The sequence below is a fragment of the Lissotriton vulgaris genome, chromosome 8 (assembly GCF_964263255.1).
Source record: "Lissotriton vulgaris chromosome 8, aLisVul1.2, whole genome shotgun sequence".
Taxonomy (NCBI): Eukaryota; Metazoa; Chordata; class Amphibia; order Caudata; family Salamandridae; genus Lissotriton; species Lissotriton vulgaris.
In genome coordinates, this window is record NC_141696.1 from 1,385,158,991 (window position 1) to 1,385,177,268 (window position 18,278).

General features: G+C 44.2%; 1 protein-coding gene across 2 annotated transcripts in view; it reads left to right on the forward strand.

The window, feature by feature from the left end:
• Positions 1–13,890, forward strand: part of LOC147698790 (carbonyl reductase [NADPH] 1-like) — a 149,364-nt gene extending 135,474 nt beyond the window's left edge. Inside the window, exon 5 of one of the 2 annotated variants that reach the window (XM_086935386.1) lies at positions 12,407–13,890. In XM_086935386.1, coding sequence (XP_086791512.1) covers positions 12,407–12,936 — 530 coding nt within the window. In that variant the 3' untranslated portion in view covers positions 12,937–13,890. The remainder of the gene's footprint in view (positions 1–12,406) is intronic. The other variant, XM_086935385.1, reaches the window with a different exon arrangement.
• Positions 13,891–18,278: the final 4,388 nt, after the last annotated feature.

Consider the following 18,278-nt stretch of genomic DNA (forward strand, 5'->3'; position numbering starts at 1 on the left):
TTTACCTACTATTGCACTCTCTGGAATGGGGATAGTCAAAGTCAAAAGTCAAAGTCAAAAGTTTTTTATTTGCTTTGGTACTCAACTGAGGACCACAAATTTAAAAACAATTACAGAACACAAGCAGAATCAGTATAATTTTAAAAAAGATTTAAAAAATTTATAGAAATTATAACAAACCCATTCATCAGTCGGTTGTTTACATAATGCTAGTAAGTTGTTTACTGTAGTAATATTGCATTTCTGGTATATCGGCTTAAGATATCTAGCTCGTGCTTTAACTACACTTTCGTGTGGACAAACAAATAAAATATGCACAATAAGTTGATCACCACCAAAACAGAGTTTACAGATAGGGGAGTCTCCTGGTGACCATTTAGATGTAACAGTGGAGACTGGGAGAATGCCTAAGCGCAACATAGTTATGGACCTTCTTGCTCCATGTGTAAGGCAAAGCCCCAGATATGGTCGTAATTGCTTATATTCCAACGACTCTATGTAAGTTTTATATGTAGATAACTTACTACAATGCATAAGGTCGAGATCATAACTTAGTCTTGGAGTAAAGCATTTCAGAAAAAGTTTTAACTGGGGTTTTGTCCATGATAACAGAATATCTTCAGTCAGGTTCGCTGTTTTAAACGCTTCAAACATGTTTTTAGAAAAGTTGAGTTGTCGAGAATCTGTTTTAAATATCTCAGTCTTCAACAAGTATCTCAACGTGTGGGGATAGTAATTTGTACCCTTACGCTATACAACGCTTTCCCTACTGTTGCACTCACTGGAATTGGAATAGTAGTTTTTACCCCTACGCTATCCAACGCTTTCCCTACTGTTGCACTCATTGGAGTGGGAATAGTAATTTTTACCCCTATGCTATCCAACGCTTTCCCTACTGTTGCACTCACTGGCGTGGGCATAGTAATTTCTATCCCTATACTATCCAACGCTTTCACTACTGTTGCACTCATTATGAATTAAAATTAAAATTATTACTGTAAATATTATAATTATTATATATTATTTTATAATATTTTTATATTTAAATATGTTTATATATATATATATATATGTATATATGAATATATGTTTACTAATGTTCTAAATATTTTATAATTAAGATTAATAATTTTATATTTTTATTAAGTAAATATATACTAAAAGATTTCATTTTTACATTTCATTTATAATTTTTACACTTTAAGCTTTTTTACATTAATTTAACTATGTTTTATTTAATTGTGCTTATTACTTATTTACTTTTATAGTATTTTTAATACATTTAAAAAATTCGATATTTTAGTTAACTATATTTGAACTTTCTATATTTTTGAATCGATATTTTAGTACTTAACTGTTTGAGGATAGGCATTCTATATTCTGTCCCTTGATATTTCGGAGTCGATATTTTGGTAAGTCGCTATTCTGTCCCTCGGTATTTAGATACTGAACCATTGCACCACGTCATAACACAGAGCCATCATCTCTACAAAGCGAAACACTAAACGCAGTGATATTCAGGTACGAAGGTGCAACCGTACTTATCAGCAAGAGCAAGGAAAGTGACACACAACCTCAAATCGGGTGTGACAGCCAGGCCCAGTTTAGCTGCCGATGCATGCACAGCCGCAAGTGGCATCCAGTGCACTGAAAGGCCTTCGAAATTGTGAAATTTTTTAATGGCTGCAGAAGGAAGTGTGTACTATGGTGCAGCCGCATTCCTGAAACCACCACCGCCATTCAACAGTGCCAAGAAGTAGAATATTGGCATCAGGTGGATTAAAACATTTGACAATTTCATACACACAATGGAAGAAGCAGACGATTAGAAAATAATCAAGTACCTAAAGAATCTTGCTGGTGAAGGAGTGAAAGAAGTGAAAAAGAAAATATCACAAACTGATACAGTGTCATACCAACAAGTCCAGGAAGTGTTAGAAGCCAAGTTCAACCTGATGCCGAGTGTCTACTATATAGGGTACATTTTCAATCAAGCAAGACAGCAAGCTGGCCAAATGATGGATCAGTCTATTGACAGACTTGATGTGCTTATTAAACACTTCAAGTTTAGTGAATTTAATGATGAAGAAGCCATTCGTCTCCGAGTAATAATAGTTGTCTTTCAGAAGACGCATGTTCAGAGAGACGCTCAGCTTAGAGAAAGTGTTAATAGCTGCAAGTTAAGAGCAGATTGGCAAGCCACTGAAATAAAAGCTGGCAAAGTGAAAAACGAATCAATGTTGGTCATGAAAAGCAAGCACAAGTACAAGGTGGATTCATGCAAGTCAACGCCTCCAAAAAAGAAAAAGCTGTGTTTCCAATGTGGGTTTTAATTTCCCCCATCAAGGCAAATGACCAGCCATTGGACAAATGTGCACAGGTTGTGGTAAAGAAAACTACTTTGTAACGGTTTGAAAAGCAAAAGAGAAACAAACTGCATCACAGCATAAAGAGAAAATAGACACCAGAAGGTTCAAGAAGCATTCTCGCCATGCCCACAAGGCCAAAAATCAACATTACTTACAACAAGTAAAAACTAGAAAAAGTCGATGGTCATCAAGTCATAAAGTTCATGCAACAAAGGTCTGTCAACGTCATTATCAAGCACCAGTGAAGAAAATGGATGTGCGATGGTGATATCGACCACAGAAAGACAGGCGCACGTTGGTTTGGCTGCTTGCAATGAAGAAAAAAAGACAAAGGCGAACCACCACATGAAATAACTTTAAATCATTTGACATTGCCCCAAGATTACAATAAAGATCAGCGGTTACGCCATAACCTTTATCATAGACAATGGTGTGTCGATTAACTACATGCCGTTTGAAACGTTCACCGGCCTATCTCCTGTGCAATGCCTTAAACCTCGTGGGATGCTTCTAAACCATTGCAGAATCAAGGATGATTTTTGGCGACAATGAGTCACAAAACCGTATCAGTGCAAATGCCAATTCATGTTCTTCAAGGTGCCTCGTCAAATGCATTTCTACTAGTTTTGCCACCGCTGGTGACATGGGACTGATATCTCTCAATTACAACCTCCACACTCAATCTTGTTGTGAGTCAGTTTCTCTCTTTATTTCATGGCCTAAGCAGGCTCAAGACAATGAAAGTACAACTTCACACCAATGAGGACATTTGCCCTGTTGCCCAGCAGCACCGCAGAGTCACTTTCCACTTCCAAACGAATGTTGAGAAAGATCTAGTAACGCTGTTGCAGCATGACATAATTGAGTGCTCTACTGGTCCTACACCATGGGTTACGCCCATAGTGGTGGTGCCAAAAAAAAGCAGTGGAGGTGAAGTGTGAATGTGTGTTGATATGCGTCAGACAAGCAATTGACAGAGAAAGACATCCTAGTCCACACATAGCAGACATGAAGATGCAACTGAACGGTGCAAAAGCCTTTTCACGTCTTGATCCGAACAAGGTATACCATCAACTCGAGTTGGAAGAAAACTGCAGGTACATCACTCCTTTTTTGACTCATGTTGGTTTGTTCTGGTACAAAAGGTTCAATTTTGGAGTGTCGTCAGCTGCTGAAATATTTCAGCTTATTATGCGTCGAATAATTCAACCTGTCACACATGCTTTTAACTGCGGTGATGACATACTAATATTTGGGACAACAAAAAAGGAGCATGTGAAAGCACTTACACAAGTGTGTCAATTCATTCCTGATGCAGGTCTCCCTTCTTAATGCAGCAAAGTGTAAGTTTCATAAGACTACCTCAAATTCTTGGAACATATTCTCTGATGGGGGACTGACTCCTGAAAAAGATAAAGTGCAAACACTGTCAGCTACCTGTCCCCTACAAGATGTTACCATGCTGCGATCCTTTTTTGGAATGGGCAGTTATTACTCAAGGTACATTTATGACTTTGCTAGTGTGAGTGGCCCATTGAGAAACTTGACAAAAGGAGATGTTCCTTTCCAGTGGTCTGCTGAATGTAATCAAAGCTTCAATAAAATAAAACATGCAATTTGAAATACAACTGAGATGGCCTATTTTGACCCCAGGCTACATACTGAGATCACAGTCTATGTTAGTCCAGTGGGACTGGGGGCATTCCTTGCTCAGCATAATGGTCATCCGAATCCTCAGAGAAACATTGCGGCCTATGCCAGTTGAAGCCTGTCTGACACAGAACGTGCCTATTAACAGTCGGAGAAGAGTCAGGCTGTAGTGTGGACCTGCAAACATTTTCAATGTTTATATATGGAAAAAGTTTCACTTTCATTACAGATCACCAAGCGCTACTCTATATTAGGCCTGGGCGGTAAATTCCGCTCCGCTCGCGAAATTTGCGGAATTTGGGTAATTTTGTGTTCCGCGGAGAACGCGAAATTGCCCAAAATTCTGCGTTCCGCAAGTTTGCAACTTTTTTTGCTTGTTTGCGTACTCAAAATGCGTGTTCGCAAGATATTTCCCCCCGAGCACGCAAACAGCAATTGCGAACAGGAAAAAAGCATCGCGAACAAGCGATTCCGAGTGTTTACGGAATTTCTGCATGTTCGCAAAGATTTTGTACTGTTTCGAGGAGATTTGCGTAACGCGATTACGCAAATTCTGCCCACCCCATCTCTATATTTTTGTGTTAGAAATGGGATTTCTGGTTGGCTTTAGTCAGGGCAAAGGAGTAACACACTGAAGATAACCCCTGCTCACCCCCTTGGTAGCTTGGCACGAGCAGTCAGGCTTATCCCTGAGGCAATGTGTAAAGCGTTTGCGCAACACACACACGCAGCAACACACTAGGCACGCCACAAAAGAAACTCCACACAAGGTTGTATCAAAAATAGCCTTTGAATTATCATAAACACATTAGAAACTCAATCACGCATTTACACTGTGCCAACTGGCACTAGGCAATATTCACAGGGGATTATATACAGGACCAGACCAATCTGGCCACGGTCAGAACCATCAGAGCAGGTAAGTAAATGTAAAACACAACTAGTAACTACTGTTACAATAATGACCTAAGCATTATGTTGTAGATAAATCTCAGGACACTTCTAGTTAGTTACATGTAGATTTATTGTAGGACACTCAAATTAAAATGAAGAAATACCTCAGTTTCAATGTCCAAACGTTGGTACACTTGGAGTGTGCCTACTGCAGACGACGTTGACCAGTGGAAGCTAATTGCAGAAATACGATGCTGGTGCTTGAAGATGAAAGTGCCTAATAAACGTTAAAGTTGGATCCCGTTGCCCTAACGATCTTCACTTTAATGAAATTACACAGCCCAAGATGGCCACCGGATGTTACGCGGTGACGTGTAGACAACCACTACACTGCTAACTTCACTGCTTCACTTCTGCTTAGCAACGTAATCATGGTTATTTATTTTTTTAAATGTAACTGAGCCAACGTCACCGTGCTTCCTTAGGATTGTTTTCCACAGTATAAACTTCCCTTCATCACTCGGATGACTTCGCTTTGCTGGGAGTCGAAAGAATAATGTCCCAGAGTGCTCACCAAAGTTGCTCCACTCCCCTATAGGACTTGAGGGAAGCTCACAGACAATCACCAATAGCCAGTCTCGTGAAATCGTCTTACAGTTTAGGCAGATGACGACAGGTAGTGTGGCATCTAGTTACTTTTGCCTTAGTTTGTGGCAGAAACTAATTATACCGCCGATTTGATGATGAAGAGGTTGCGTGCCTCATGAGAGTTTCCTTTTCTTCACGTATGTTTTCAAACTGCCAAACACTATTGAACAACGCTGGGACCCGATCATTGCCCCCGATCAGCACTTACGAGTGCAAGTATTTAGAGTACTTCACCGCTTCATTCCGGGGTCTGACCTTTGCTGCCACAAATATATTTAACTGACATAGAGGCTCGTACTTTAAGTCAGGGATACTTGCAAGTGGTTTCTTCTTTACTTTTCTTCGTTTAGTTTTCAAAGTTTCTTCTTGTTTCACCAGTTACTCGTTTCTTTCGATCTTGTTTCAGGCTGCAATTAGGTGGTTCGCCATGGGTTCTTAGTGCAAGGTGCTGCTCAAGCTGTGATTGATGGTTTCCTCTCTGGTCTGGTCAGCTAAATCATCGCCAAATTGTTCTGGATAAATCTCAGGACATTTCTAGTTAGTTACATGTAGATTTATTGTAGGACACAGCTGAGTGCACACCTCGCCAGCTGACCAGACCATCAACTGACAATAGTGGAACACTTCAGTAGAAGTTAGAACACCCATAGGTATTCTGCGAGAGGAGGTAAGAACACAAAGGAAGGGCTAACAACCACTGTCAGCCATGTTACATGAAGAACTAATTTACAACACATTATCACATTAGCATTAGACACCATCCTAAAATGTCATAGCATGACATTAGGCATAACCACATCAGGCCCCAACCTCATCAGCATAAACACATTACGCCTTAGGCCTCACCAGTATACACAAACTATGCAATAACCTCATAACCATAAACATCATTAGAGGAATAATCACATTTAGAGGTCTAAATCAGGGTGCATAAATCACATCACATAAATCACATTATGCATAACATTATGCATAGACCTCATAGCAATATCTGTAGGCATAAACATATGATGAAAAGGAGCATCACATTAGCATAACCACATTATGTAACAAAGCAGCAGTGCACCATAGTAAGACTCACAAGGGCCTTGCGCCCTTTTGGTACACATAGGTACCACACCTGACCCCAGTCCCACGGGCCTTGCACCAGGGCTCAAATGCCCTATGTCCAAAAAATCAGGGTGTAGCTGCTACTGCAGCTAAAGCAATGGGGAAATGAAATGGGGTATGGGAGTGTGTCTCATCCCCCTCCTCATCACGAAAACAAAAATGCCCCGGGGTGCAGCTGTGATCATGAGGCCTGGCACCACTGTGCCTCTCCAGTCCCACTCAGGGAACCAACAGAGCCCCAAAAGCAAATCAGCACTGGCACCAGGGTGCTGGGGGAGCCCCACTCAGGGACTTTGCCCACAAGATTGCCCCCTTTGTTGCAGCTGCCCTCTCTCCTGCGTGGCAGCTGTGAACACCACCAAGCACTGGCACTACAGTGCCTTGGGAGCCCCCCCTCTGAGACTCCTCCTGGCGCTCTCGCAACACGAACAAAACCAAAGCGCAGCCCCACTCACCGGGGCTATCTGGGGACTCCTCCAGTCCTCTCCTGAGGCAGGGAAGGCAGCGACAATGTGCCTCTGCAGTCCCTGCCCGACCAAAACCTCTCCTGCTCTCTAGACGCTGAAGGCGACTCCGCGGAGCTCCTTCTGGGCAGTGGGCAGGGCTCTCACAGTTCACGAGGTACCTGCGCAGACTTGCCAGCTTCCCGGTCCCAACGCTGCCTCTTCCCGCATCGCCGGGACACTTCCTGGACCTCCCTCGGCACCACGCTGCAGGCCCCACCCACAGTCAGAGGGACTCTGCCTGTCTTCCGGGTCCGGCCGGCACTCTCTCTCGGTGGCTCGGGCCGCGGTGGCGATTTCGGGGATTCCTTCATGTGGGACAAAACTGGGTAGGCTCCCGTTTTAAATAAATACAAAAGCGGGGTGGACTCCCACTGGACTCCGCACTTCGGGGCCGCACCTAAACACGGGGTGGCCTCCTGCTACAGGTGGATCTCCACCAAAACAAGAAGAACGGTCACCCAGGCCCTTGTCAGCAGCAGGTTGGACTACGGAAAAGCTCTCTACACAGGAGCCTCTGCCAAACTCCTGAAACGACTACAACGCATTCAGAATGCCTCTGCATGGCTGATCCTCGACATCCATCGCCGCAGCCACATCACACCCCACCTGAGAGACCTGCACTGGCTCCCCATCAACAAGAGGATCACCTTCAAGGTCCTCACCAACGCACACAAGGCACTCCACAACACTGGACCAGCATACCTCAACAGACGATTCACCTTCTACACCCCCAACCGCCAGCTCAGCTCTGCCGACCTCGCCCTCGCCACCATCCCCCTCATCGAAGAGTGACCACCGGCGGCAGATCGTTCTCCCACCTCGCCGCCAAGACCTGGAACACCCTCCCCATCCTCCTACGGCAGACCCAGGACCTGCTAACCTTCAGAAGACCTGGCTATTCGTGCAGTAGCAGCATCCCCCCCCCAGAAACCTGAGACCCCTATGGTGAGTAGTACGCTTTACAAATGTTCTGTTGATCGGGCTCCTCTTCTCCATTGTTAAGTGGGGGCTGGTTATCAGACACACCACAGGGGGGCGGAACCAGCATTCACTAGGGTAGGCACAATCCTATTCAGGGACTTCTCCTCCCACCACTCAAAAGGCAGATGTCCCTTTCAGCCTAGGGCTGACTCACCCTGCCCCTCCTGGAGCCACACACACCTCACCAGCCCTGTCACTCAAAAGCCAGACATGCAATTCACATCAGGCAGGCAGACACATAGCACACCAGAAATGCCAACTTCTAAAAGTGGCATTTCTTACATAGTTATAATAAATCTGCACACACCATTGTGTAGCATTTATTATTACTATTTCAAATATACCAAACTTCACCACGCTGCGCCTTTCATATCAGGAATTACCACTGAAACACTTATCAGGGAATTCCCAATGCATTCCAATGGGAGGGCAGCACCACAGTAGTGAGAAACCAAAATGGCTGTTTGTCACTACCAGGACATGTCACACAATTAAGGTACATGTCCTATATTTTACCCACAATGCACCCTGCCCATAGGGCTAGCTAGGGCCTACCTTAGGGGTGACTGACATGCAGTAACTGGGGGGTCACAGACATGGCACACACTTTAGGTGCCACATCACAGCAGCTGTAACACTGAATGCACAGGCCCTGCAATGGCAGAGGCCAGAGATTGGTTTGAAAGGCTACTTTGGTGGGTGGCGCAATCAACGCTGCACGCCCACCAGAGCAAAACCAAAGGGGTTGATGGATGGAGTGTTAAACATTGCAAGCACTCACCCCCAGTCAACTGATATGTGTTTAATCCATCATCATTCATTAGCTCACTCCACCACCCCAGTTCAGACATGGCCATATGCAAATCAGTCTGATCCTGTGCCTCATGGGAACAGCCCAGCCCGAACTGCCAAGCCATGTCTTCCCTGGACGGAAACAAGCATCCTGGGACCGGTTTCTGGCTAATCAGCCAGGCTAGCTTGAATCCAGTGGCAAAGTGAGCAAGGGACCCACGTCTGGGCATACCCTGCCAACTTAGGGCGAACAAAACAAAACCAAAGGGGTTGATGAACAGTGTTGAACATTGCAATCACTCACCCCCAGTCAACTGATCTCGGTTTAATCCATCATCATTCTTTAGCTCACTCCACAACTCCAGTTTAGACATGGCCATATGCAAATCAGTCTGACCCTGTGCCTCATGGGAACAGTCCAGCCTGAACTGCCAAGCCATGTCTTCCCTGGACGGAAACAAGCATCCTGGGACGGTTTCTGGCTAATCAGTCTTCATCAGCCAGACTAGATTGAATCCGATGGCAAAGTGAGCAAGGTACCCACGTCTGGGCATACCCAGCCAACTTAGGTCGAACAAAGCAAAACCAAAGGTGTTGATGGACGGAGTGTTGAACATTGGAAGGACTCACCCCCAGTCAACTGATCTGGGTTTAATCCATCATCATTCTGTAGCTCACTCCACCACCCCAGTTCAGACATGGCCATGTGCAAATCAGTCTGACCCTGTGCCTCATGGGAACAGTCCAGCCACAACTGACTAGCCCTGTTTTCCCTGGACGGAAACAAGCCTTCTGGCCCTGGTTTTTGGCTAATCAGCCGTCATCAGCCAGGCTAGCTTGAATCCAGTGGCAAAGTGAGCAAGGGACCCACGTCTGGGCATACCCTGCCAACTTAGGGCAAACAAAGCAAAACCAAAGGAGTTTGATGGATAGAGTGTTGAACATTGCAACATTGCAAGCACTCATCCCAAGCCCACCAGAAGCATTTCATTTACCAGCCCTGGGTATATGAGATACCACTTTACAAAGGAGTGACAGGTAAATTAAATAGGCCAAACAGGTGTAGACAAATCTTACCATATTTAACACAGAGAGCACGCGCACTTTACACTGAACAACTGTGCTAAAGAGTCTTAAAACCACCAACACCATGTCAGAAAAAAGGATCGGAAAAAGGCAAAAAGTTTAGGGATGACCCTGCAGAAAGGGCCAAGTCCAACATTTTGGAAACCCGAAAGCCAAGATGTCCCCTCACATTAGGAGGTAGGGATTATGACTACAAGAGTATGACTATGCAATTGTTAACTAGTCTGGTAAAGATAATAATCCTGCTGATTATTTTTCATGAGTATGATTACAGAGGCACAGTTTGACATCCAAAACCAATGAGGAGTACATTAACTTCATTGTGAAGTCCAGGACATCAGCAGCCCAATCCATTGAACAGATCACTGATGCTCCCAATGCTGATAAGAACATGATTATCCTCAAAGACACAATTTCAACCCAGTCGTGGAAGAAGCATGTTCGACCTTTTGCTGATGAAGTTGAATTAAAAAAATTCAAGAATGTGCAGGATGAACTGCCAGTTACCAAGGAAGGTGTTGTATTGAGAGGCTCATGAATCATCATACCTGAGAGCCTAAGACAAAGTAACTGAGCTAGCCCATGAAGGACATTGTGGCATTTTAGCCACCAAAAGAGCCCTAAGAGACCCAGGGTGGTTCCAGTGCCTAGATAAACGAGTGGAGAGGGAACTAAAAGAGTGCCAACCTTTGCAACTGCCTTTCTTCCAAGGTGACACAACACCCATTGACAATGTCTGACCTTCCCGCGCATGTGTGGGAAAGAATTGCAGTGGATTTCTTTGGACCTTTAGAAAATGGACATCATTTCATGGTAGTCATTGATGAGTATTTATGTTTTCATTTAGTAGAGAAGTTATCATCAGCTACTCATGAAAAGGTAATTGAGCGGCTGGATGACATCTTTGAGCATGCAGTATCCACATCATGCTCAAATATGACAATGGCATGCCGTTCAATAGCAAGAATGCAAGAAATTTCAAGTCAGACTAAATGTCAAGCATCAAAAGAGTACACCTCTGTGGACCCAGGATAATGGTGTTGTGTTACGATTCATGGGTACCCTCAAACAGGTAATTCAAGATGCATCATTGGAGGGAATTAAGTTAACCAAGTACTGTATCAAGCCCTTTGTGCCTATCATTCAACTCCTCACTCCACAACTGGTGAAAGTCCTTCCACCTTGCTATTTGAGAAAGCCATCGGAACGAAACTGCCCAAGTGGACAGTAGACCGATCCTTTAATACTTATAAAGTTAATGTCACAGACACTTCTCGGAAGTGGCAGATAAAAAATATGCTGATCATCGTCGACGAGCTCAGGAAACACCCTTCAATGAAGGTGATTGAGTCCTGGTCAGGCAGAAACGAAAGTTGAAAACAGACACTCTTTTTGATGTCGATCCTTTGAGGGTTGTGGTGTGCAAAGGACACATGGTGACGACGCATCGTCCTGCAAAAGACCATCACACAGGAATCGTCACACTCTAAGCACCTACCTCAAAGGTTGTCAGCTCCTGCAATCATGAATGAGGTGACCTCACCTTACAGTCCAGATCAAGTATCAGAACCTGTCCCATCGGTACACAGAGTGCATCTCATACTACTCAATCTGGCCGACTACTGCGAGCAACTTGACGCCTTATTGAAGAAATATGAGGACTATTGTTTGTACTTTTTATTTAACAAAGGAGAGATGTAGTGTTGTCAGACAATGTGCACTAGAACCCTTGCGGTACTGGGCAGACACAACAAGGAATTATGTAACTTGCTCGGAGGAGCTAAGGTGTGGTTATTAATGGTTACAACATAATGGAAGTGCAGTGTGTGATTGTATTCTGAAGAATAAAGACGTACAATCCAGAGCTTCATGTGGGGTATATTTCTTTACATGCTTCCGAGGGCGAAGGAGGGTGCTACAGTAGTGAGCAAGGAGGCAGATGTGGTAAGGTGTGCAGATCATGTACGATTCATCTAAACATTGGAAAGAAGATGCCAGATATATTAGTGCACATAGAGTCGACTTGTTTCAGTGGCAAGGCGGCATATTTTAGTAAGCACAGAGTGAAGAGGCAGAGGGAGCTCCAGTATCACTGAACAGGGAGGTAGAGAGTGGGCAATCTGTAGGACACAGACTGTACATGCGGGAAAAATCAATTTCCAGTTTAGAAAACAGTTGTTTATAGTACAGAATAGTATTTTTTCACTGTAACCCAAGTCCACTTTCTTTACAGACTTTATCTCTTATTTAACAACGATTGTGCAAATAAAAGTAATTGAATATAAAGGATTTATATTTTAAGTTATTGTGTTAAATATTTTTGTTGTTGAACAGTTTCCTAAATAAACATGAGTTCCTTTGTTCACACAGGGAGGGTTGTGAATGTGTCCAGCGTTGTTAGTCAACCGGCTTTAGCCTCTTGCAGCAAAGATCTCCAAGAGAAGTTTTGCAGTGACACCATAACAGAAGACGAGCTGGTAACACTCATGGAAAAGTTTGTTGAAGACACAAAAAAAGGAATTCACAACCAGGAGGGCTGGTCCAACGCAGAGTACGGAGTTTCCAAAATTGGGGTCAACATCCTGTCCTTGATTCTAGCCAGGAAGTTGAACAAAGAAAGAGGAGCGGATGACATTCGTCTTTATGCCTGCTGCCCTGGATGGACACAGACAGACATGGGTGGTGATATGGCCCTAAAAACTCCAGACGAAGGAGCTGAAACTCCTGTTTATTTAGCACTCATACCCAGTGATGTTGAGGAACAACATGGTAAATTTGTTATTGAAAGAAAGGTGTTGTATCTTGAACCGCCTGAGAAGGACGATCCTTATTTTACTCATTCACCAAATATCTTTACCTCACTTAACAACTACATTACAGTTGTAAATGTTAATACATGATTTTTTTTAATGTGTGAGATATGTTCACCACTTGCTTTATGTAATAACTAGCAGCCCGTCCCGACGTTATGAATTACTGCCTCCCAGTAGTATATTGTTTTGTAGGATTTCGTTTTGATAGCATTTCTTACCTGTGACAGGCCTGTGAAACGCTCCGATTCACAGTGCACTGCTGATGCACTTAACAGTGCGCGTTCAGTAGTGTGTGAACTCGAGTTTCCCTACTTAGTTTTTCCTTGCAATATTTGTAGTGCGAACTCGACAACATGGCATGAGCACAATTTACATTACAGAAGAACACATACATTTGTGGTAGGCAAGGGGAGACAAACCGATTTGCCTGGAATCACAGGATGTTGAGCTGATGCCGAGATTCGAACGTAGCTCCCCAGCTCTAAAGTTCGCAATTCTAGCACTTGTGGCGGCAGGTGTGTCTAAAAGTGTATGGCGGTGCTGGCCATCAATGAGAGAGACCTGTGCATTTTTCAAATCGGTGGTGAAAAAATATGAGTATGTTGCTGGAGATGTGGGCTGCCGTGCCACCAATGTACTTACCGGGGAGGGTAAACACCCATTATTCCGCAACTTTCTTTCCGCATACCATCACTCCGCATACTTTCATTACGAAAGTACCATGACTCCGCAATGCCATTATAGCGCATGGCATTACATTTTATATGCTTTTACCACGCATACATTTACAACGGAATTCGTTGTAAATGCATGAATGGTAAAAGCGTGTTTTTTTATGCTTGGATAAGGTAAGTATGGGTATAGGGGTATATGTTTTGGGGTACAGAGGTATATGTTTTGGGCTGTTTGGGTATTTTAAGGCTTCCAATATAGTTTTAGGGTTTAGGGATAGGTATGGGTTTTGGGGTACAGGGGTATTTTTAGGGTTCAGGGCTAGGTTTGGGTTTTGGGGTACAGGGGTATTTTAGGGTTCAGGGGTAGGTTTGGGGTACAGGGGTATTTTTAGGGTTCAGGGCTAGGTTTGGGTTTTTGGGGTACAGGGTTATTTTTAGGGTTCAGGGGTAGGTTTGGGTTTTGAGGTACAGGGGTATTTATAGGGTTCAGGGCTAGGTTTGGGTTTTGGGGTACAGGGGTATTTTTTGGGTTTAGGGATTGGTTTGGGTTTTGGGGTACAGGGTATATTTATAGGGTTAAGATGGGTTAGTGTTTAAGGGTGTTGGGGTATTTTAAGGAGTAAGGGTGGGTTATGATTATGGGGTGCAGGGGTATTTGAAGGGAGCAGGGTGGGATTAGCACGCGATATGAGACATGGCATGAAGGGCGGAACGTACCACACACCCCCAGCGTTTGTCACGCCCCAGCACACGCCCACAGCACTACACAAACACGCCCACAAGGGACTACTTTGCTGGCATGGTTCTTTTACCTTTTAAATGTATATGGTGGGCATCTGCATAACCTATGTCCTTCTGCTGCAACTGCCCTTTCCAACGCTGTATTGGGTGTTGTGATTGGTGCTGTGGTTCCTGAGATTACCTGCCTCAAAGGTCTGGGCTCTCTCTTTATTATATTAGTATAGAGGAGCACATTCAAATTAATGATACCTAAAATTGGTAAAGCCGTGTTGTACTAGAGGATTGTAGGGTTCCAAATATATGCTAAAATATTTTCATTTTGAATTTTAGTCATAGCTTGTAAATTACCATTGCCTGAGACAACTGTTGCTATTATGCTGTTGAACTCATTTTCAGTGTAGAGTGAACATCCTTGCGGTTAGTTCTTATTAAACAAAAGAAATGGCTTGAATGTATATGCTGTGTAGCTGTTTCTTATGCTATCATTTTAAATTGGTTAGACCCAGCATTATTTTTGAAGTAGATTTCATGGCTCATTTGATAAAAATGGCATGTAAGTCGCCATGAAAAACATTTCATAGTTGGGTTAACAAGCATTGGCAAAGCCAATAGGTATTGGCTGTAAATAGAGATAAGACTGTTGAGATGTGAACTCTAGTATGAGAAAGAGGGAGGGACAGACAGAAGCAACCAGGAGGCCACAAACACAGAAGAAAGAGGTGCTGGGGTAATATGACTTGTTACAACATGAGTCATTACAATGCGTGCCATAACAACGAGGTCGTTACAGCCACCGCGTTGATGCCACGCTAAGCAATTACTACGCAAGTCATTACATCGACTTGCAATAGATGGCGTGCTGACATTAGAAATGTATAATTTACTATTCCAACTCCAGCCTACGTAACTAGTTGGCCTAATGGCTAGTGGGGGCCGACTTCGAAGCTGGGGCACCGGGTTCGAGTCTCGGCAACAACGCTGAACATCCTGTGATTCTGGCCGAATCACTTAATCTCCCCGTGCCTAACACAAATTAATGTGTCCTCATGTAAAGCGCTCTGATACCCGATACCTTGGGGTCAAGTTCACGCTATATAAAAAATAAACACAAAAAAGCCTGCTGCAGGACCGCCATCCTTCGTCCTTAACAGAGAATACCCCAGGTTAGCCAGTGAGATACCAGTGTCTTTAAGTACAGTGCTGTTTTATTGTTTCACTTTGCAAAGCGCCTTGTATAAAGGCGCTATAATACATATAATAAACACATCATCTCTCTAATTATGAGTGGGACTTGTGCTCTACGTTGAATGTAAGCCCCTGGGAGCTCCCCGCGTCTGCTGTGCTGCATTTCTTTCTCTCCTCGGCCGCTTGTCCACTCACAGACGCTCAAACCCTCAATGAAGACTAAGAGATGTGACTCCCTGCTTAGAAGAGAAGGGCGACAAGGTGCGTGGGCGCGGTGTGGGGGCACGCGGGGAGCACGGATCTCCACAGATACATGGCGCGAGTGTGGGAGGGGAGACGGGCTCCAGGGAGACGAGCGACACCCAGTCTCTCCCCATTGAGTCTCAGTACCTTCGGCTAAACAGCGCCCTCCGCCCCTCACCTTTAACAGGCACTAACACTCAAGCGCCTAGAGACGTACTAACTCAGTGTGCGCATTGAGGCATGTTTACTCTGTTACTGGCTGTATTTGAGCCTCAGGGCGCAGAGACACCCCGCAGTTGCCACAAATGCTATGTGAGTATAAACAGGTGACCCCCTCAGTGGGGCCACGTGGACAGGAAAGGTGTCCCCTCTGACGGAATTCTGATAAATTCCAAATCCCTTGTCTGGGACCGGTCCAGTAATCCATCAAAGCTTTGGATCAGCACTAGGCGCCAAGGAGCCCGCAGCGCCACCCCAGATCTCTTAAGACCAGAAATGTCTGGGGGAGGAGCTGCGGGGGGAGGGTTCTGCAAGGGGAAGCTTTCTCCTCGCCTTAGCATCACTACAAGGATGCAGTCCAAGGTGTACATAATGAAGCAGCAGATTGGCTGGGGCAAGGCCAGGGCATGTCGAATGCTTGAAATGTCGATGTATTAAAAACTAACAAGTGCGCGCCTCGCGCTGATGAGTAAAGGAGGAGGCACCAGGGGGGGTGGGAAGAGGAGGGGGCCAGCGGCTGTTTCCCTTGCGGGAGCCAGCTTTGAAACCATCTGTAATTACTAACAGATGGTTTTAAAGCTCGTTCTCGCAAGGGGATAGCCAAACGTGCACGTGTTGCCATTAAAAGCAATGCAACGTGTGCATGTTTTTGCCTGAAAAAGGCAATCCATGGCTAAAGGTCTTTATCGTATGCGGCGCATGTGCGCTGCTAGGCGAGACCTAAAAAGGGTTCCCTGGAGTTAGCCATGGAAGGATACAACCCATCTAATGAGAGCTTTGTGAGACTGGTGGGATAAAAGCAAGAATAGGTAGGGAATACAACTTTGGTTAACAACAAAATTATTGACTCATGAGCAAGAAGCTGATCCAAAGCCCTCTCTGCTCCTTTTATATAATGTATGGTAAACAATACGTCTGTCAACAGACAGCTACAACTGTCTGTAGCAGAGACTACAAATGATACAAATCTGCAGATACCACCCTCAATCTCTCAAAGATCATGTAGCGAAATGCTTCTACCAATGTAGTCCCTCCTTGGTAGTATTATTTTTGTAATGCTGTTTTACCACTTCTTTATTTTTAGTGTGTGTAATGCCAAACATCTTGCTATCAACATTAAACTTTTTATCTTACCTTGAGAAAGCCTGTGATGCTTGCTAGTCTTGACTTAACATTACTCTAGGCACCAAACCTCTGTCTTTCAGAGAAGACAGTGCTCTATCTCTGTGGAGATATTCACGAAAAATAATGACTTAAACCATAAAATAAACGTGCACACCATGCATTAGCAATGTAAAAGAAATAGTCAAGTTCAATGCAAAAATAAAAAACATTAAAGAACAAAACGTTAAAGACACAATTCGCTGTAAAGTCTTATGAAGCTTCGGGGCAAAAAGCATATGGTATAACTATTACGGAATGCAGCAGTGGGGCACTGCAACCAGCACTGAAACCCCCACGAATTCTGGTCAGTAATTGAACTTATCATATGCTGCAATAGACAGCACTCCTGCTGCAAAGAAGTGCACTTATGGACAAAGTCCAAGGACAGTGCCATATAAAACATCCTACATAAATCTGGAGCACCGTAGTGATGTTGAAGTGGCAATGTAGACATCGATGATGTGTAATAGCGAGTGCTCAAGAAACAAGCATTGGCATAGCCAATATCTCTCGTCTTTGGGGCCTTATAAGTGCTTGTTTTCAGAAACAGCAGTGGAGCAATAACAGCACTCTGTTTATAATGTGCTGCATTGATGTTATAGCCAGATATTGATTATAATTTGTTGTAATGGAGGAAAAAACAAAAGCAATATTATTTATGTAAATAATAAGGGGGCATAAAAGTAAATTACGTATGTGGACGGGTAGAGTCTGTCTGAACATGCAAGCTGTAGGGAGAGTAGAAGACGGGGTTGTGCAGATAACACTGCATTAAAGTTAACTTTTACCCAGTTTGTGGTGTGCAAAGCTCAACAGCAGTGAGAGCTGCCGCCCTCCCTGAAAACGCCTGCGGCTATTTAAATGCAGAGTCCGGGGTGGGAAGTGTTGTTGAGGCGAGCCAGGGAGATGAAGCAAAGTGCCTAGTGAGCGGTAAATCATCACCAACACTCCAGTCCTCAGCAGGCATGCAGGCACAGTGAGAAGCATGTTTGAAGGCGAGGCGCGCACTAAGCCTCCCGATCCGTGCATTACTTGAACACTACTTCCTTCAGCACAAGAAACAACATGGGGCACAATTTATGAGCATCACACTGAAAGTGCAAGTATGAATTCAAGTGCTCCGTTTACAACAAATGAAAGGCACAGCCACGCTGTAATAGTTAGAATAAAGCGTGGCGCCTGTTTCATGAGTGCCCTGCTGAA